The following is a 4,166-nucleotide window of genomic DNA, read 5'->3' as shown; positions in this document are numbered from 1 at the left end:
CTGGTATCGCTACTTCTGCCAAGTGAGCGACTTCCGTCTTCCTTTTCGTCCTGCACGACAATGGACACAAATTTAAGAGTGTCTGCGAGAAACCGCCGGGCGTACGCCCCTGTCTTCGAAAACTTCTCGTGAACGCGGCCTGGGGGATGCATTTTCCATGAATAGAGACGCTTTCCTATCGACTGACATACCTCCATCGACGTTGTTTCATTTTTGGGGGAGAACGACTCGGTGACAAAAATTTCAACCGATTAAGTCTTCGTCTACCTTTCGAGGGAACAGGTTGGTTGTTTGTTCCTTTAGAGTTCGATCAGAGGTCTACACAGGGTGTCGATTCTACAACAAATTTCCAACAAAAAATGGCTCTTTGACATTTTTCTAGAAACTTCTTATTTAGGAGTATTTTCACTTTTAATTATTTTTCTGTGTTTTCGACTCGACACTCTTTAAACGATCATAACTTCATTAAATTAGAGTGCGAATTTAAAACTAAGTACACCGTTCGAAAGAGCGTTAAATTTCCCATGTTCCTGGTGCGAAAGCAAAATTTATTACGTGGATTTAACAAGTCAAAAATTAGGCCAAACTTAACATTGTGAGAATTTCCAAAAATTTGAATTTCGCTCTAATTATTCACTTGTTAAATCTGCGTAATAAATTTTGGTTTTGCACCAGAAAGATGGGAAATTTAACGTTCTTTCGAATGGTGTACTAAATTTTAAGTCCGCTCTGTAATTTGATGAAGCTATGATCGCTTAAAGAGTGTCAAGTCGAAAACACAGAAAATAAATTAAAATTGAAAATACTCGAGAATAAGACGACACAGAGAAAATGTCCAAGAGCAATTTTTTCTTGGTTTGTTGTAGAATTGACACCCTGCGTATACGTACACACCCTGTATACACATATCCGTAACGTGTCAGTGCGGTATCGGTTCCGTGTCAGTAACATTCGCGACGTTTCAGTGACAATTGTTCTTAATATCCGTAGAGTTTGATCAGTTATAATCTCAGTGTTTCCCAAGATGGCGAACTGTACAGATGATGAACTAGCAATGAGTGCTATAAGTTTGTACGATGATAATGAAGAAAATAAGACGAAGAAACGGAAGTGGGTGCATGAAGCCTGGAAAAGGAGAAAGTAAAGGAGAATTTGTTACGTTGTACGCAGAGTCAATTGAAGACGGAAGAGAATTTTTTGAATATTTCAGAATGTCTGAAAATTGTTTTAATACATTATTAGGCAAGATAGAAATATTTTTGAAGAAGCAAGACACTCACTGGAGGAAGGCTATAACTCCGAGGAAACGATTAATAGTTTGTTTGCGACGTAGAGTAATCATTCCTACGTTCCTTTAACCCTTTAACTTATAACAATGTACGAGACTCAAAGATTCGAGTCAAACATGAAAAACACGAGTCACACACGAGTCACACAGGTCGCACGAAAGGGCGCAAAGAATTTTGTACTCGATTATGCCATTCACGATACTACAGTAAATCGTAGGTTAAAGGGTTGATCTTCGTGAATATTTCGCAGAACGGAAAATACCGAAATGCAATAAGTAACGCATTGCACACCGGTCCGGTGTAATAACGGAATTTTTAGCTTATCGCTTGAAAGCCGCCGCCGGTCTCGCGATATTACGGGATTCCACTCTACTATATGTATGTACGCTATTATATCAAACAGTAATTCTTTCGTATTAATTTTCTGTACCGAATGGAACACAAATAATGATCTGAAGGAAATCGTATCAGTATAGATCGCAAGAATTCTGTTAGGATGCAGCCTCGTTTTCATACGTTTCATGGTTTCAATGCAGTATGTATAAATGTTTATAAGAAAGTATAAATTATGGTATAAATAAGAAAGTATACATTTCATTAGAACGTTTTTTTAAGTCTATTAAAATAGACGAATGCATTGGTAACTAGATATATTGTTGACAGTGTACGGATTATTCAATGTATCCGGAGAATACTGATATAGGAATTGAAGAAAATAATAATGATGTCTGTTTTCAAATAAAAACCTCAAGATCGATTTTAAGTAACTTTACATCTTGCGTAGTTCTTAACAAATTCACCATACACGCTAATGATATTAAATATAATTACTTTTTATCGAGGATTATAAGATACCTAATAATAAATTAATTTTTGGACAAAAAATTGACCGACCAAGAAAAATAGTCAAAGAATAAAACTGCATTAAAAAGTATGAAACAATTTATAGTTAATTCATATGAATACTCTCCAGATCTAGATATAATTGCTTAAAAGTATGGGAAAATGCAGTGAAAAGTATGAAATAATTCCTATTTCCTTTATATTTAATTTTATTAAATAATATATTAAATTTCTATTTCCTTTACATTAAATTATGTTAAATAAAATGTTCGTAGTTGACGCAAAATTAAAGATTTCTAATTCCTGCTTGAGTTAGATTTTGGCGAGGGCGGCAATATTGAATTCTGTTAATGTAATACATGTATACTGTCTACGGGGAGTTTTAATATTTTTCGAAGTCGCCTATATTTTTGTTTTCAAAAATTATTTTATACAGCTGCGATTTAACCGCGATGCAATGTGTTAAGTAGAGAAATGGATTAATCTACAAAGTTTTACGTATAATAAAAATATCTAATACAAATCAGACGAATAAAAATTGTAAATATAAATGCGGTGTTGTCAAACAATAAACGGTAGTGTATAAATAAAAAAAATGTTTTTTTATCGCTAAGGGGACTTCCATGGTACAGGCCGAAAACGTTGTAATACACTTCATACCTTCAAAACGTTAAAAGGAAATGGTTCGCGTGAAAACCATGAATGACACCATGCCAATTGTGCTTCCTTTCACGATCGTGATAGAGCACGCCGCACTTCATTCTTCGAATGTTTCTCACGGAATGATAGGTTCGACGTCTCGAACGAAATAATTGGAAATAGTCGACGGGATTTTCCAAGTCGTAGCCCGAGCTTACGTGGCAGCCGTTTTACAAGAATTTATGCGAGTCATCTGGCAAAAATATCGTCTCGATCTTCGCCATTTTTCGCAATTCCGACAAAGATCACCCAGTCGAATCGCAACAAATCCTTGCGATTCCCGGGAAAAGAAACTTTCAGAGGTTGTCAACGCGTTATACGGGGCTGGCAAAACGAAGGAGAGGTATTCGCGCGTTCACCGAATCACGGAAACCGAAAAGCATGGCGGCGGAAGAGAGAACGATGTGTCAGAATCAAATGCTCGAGAAAAAAAGCAATTGATTATGATTTATGGACGAAGAATTTTCGCATCGACGAATACAGCGTGTCTCGCGATTCGGAAAATTTCATTTGCCCGGGGAAAATCTGAGTGGGATCGGAGTCGATAGCTCTCGGACATCGAGGACGGGAATTTTCCGATTCCCGATCTTTCCGATGGAATTCTTTCCCGGAACAATTACTTCCACGAACGAAGGACGATTGTACGAATGAATCGTCTACTTGGATCGCGATTAAGCGTTTCGAATTCATACGGAAAAGATGGTAATTCCGTACATCCACTGACGTATTTATCGCCCTCGGGAGATGTCCCGTTGCTCTGTGAAAGCAAGGGGTGAAGCTCAGACATTAAAGTAGAAACGCCGAACTACACTGCTGGATAAAATTCCAGGGATCACTACAATTTTTCGAAAAGTTTGGTCATATTCAAGTGACTATAGTTTCGCGAAAAATGGTCATAAAAAATATTTGGAATAGCCATTTTTTAGGGCGAAATCTAAAAATGTTGATCTCCTGATTCTAACACTAGAGATTTCGGCCTACAAAATGGCTATTCCAAATATTTTTTATGACCATTTTTCGCGAAGATATGCCATTTTGTAGGCCGAAATCTAAAAATGTTGATCTCCTGATTCTAAAACTAGAGAGTTCGGCCTACAAAATGGCTATTCCAAATATTTGTTATCACCTGAAAAGTTCTGTCAACTTGAGAAATAATGTAATTTAGTTCTTATTTTGGTTAAAAGATATTGCTTTCATTCGCTATGGAAAACGAAGCACAAGCCGATTTAAAACAACCATATAAATATTTTCAGTTGGTCGCACATGTTCGTCATCCGCAGCGAAAGTGTTAAAATTTATCACAGTATTTAATTTCTTTAGCGTTATCAAATACAC

The 4,166-nt window shown here is 36.6% G+C and overlaps 1 protein-coding gene across 1 annotated transcript in view; it reads left to right on the top strand.

Moving 5' to 3' along the window:
• Positions 1-1,024: 1,024 nt before the first annotated feature.
• Positions 1,025-4,166, top strand: part of LOC128875139 (uncharacterized) — a 67,420-nt gene continuing 64,278 nt past the window's right edge. Inside the window, exon 1 of the mRNA XM_054120506.1 lies at positions 1,025-1,114. Coding sequence (XP_053976481.1) covers positions 1,025-1,114 — 90 coding nt within the window. The remainder of the gene's footprint in view (positions 1,115-4,166) is intronic.

Source organism: Hylaeus volcanicus, chromosome 4 (genome assembly GCF_026283585.1).
Source record: "Hylaeus volcanicus isolate JK05 chromosome 4, UHH_iyHylVolc1.0_haploid, whole genome shotgun sequence".
In the NCBI taxonomy this organism is placed as follows: domain Eukaryota; kingdom Metazoa; phylum Arthropoda; class Insecta; order Hymenoptera; family Colletidae; genus Hylaeus; species Hylaeus volcanicus.
This window is presented reverse-complemented; position numbering and strand designations above follow the sequence as displayed.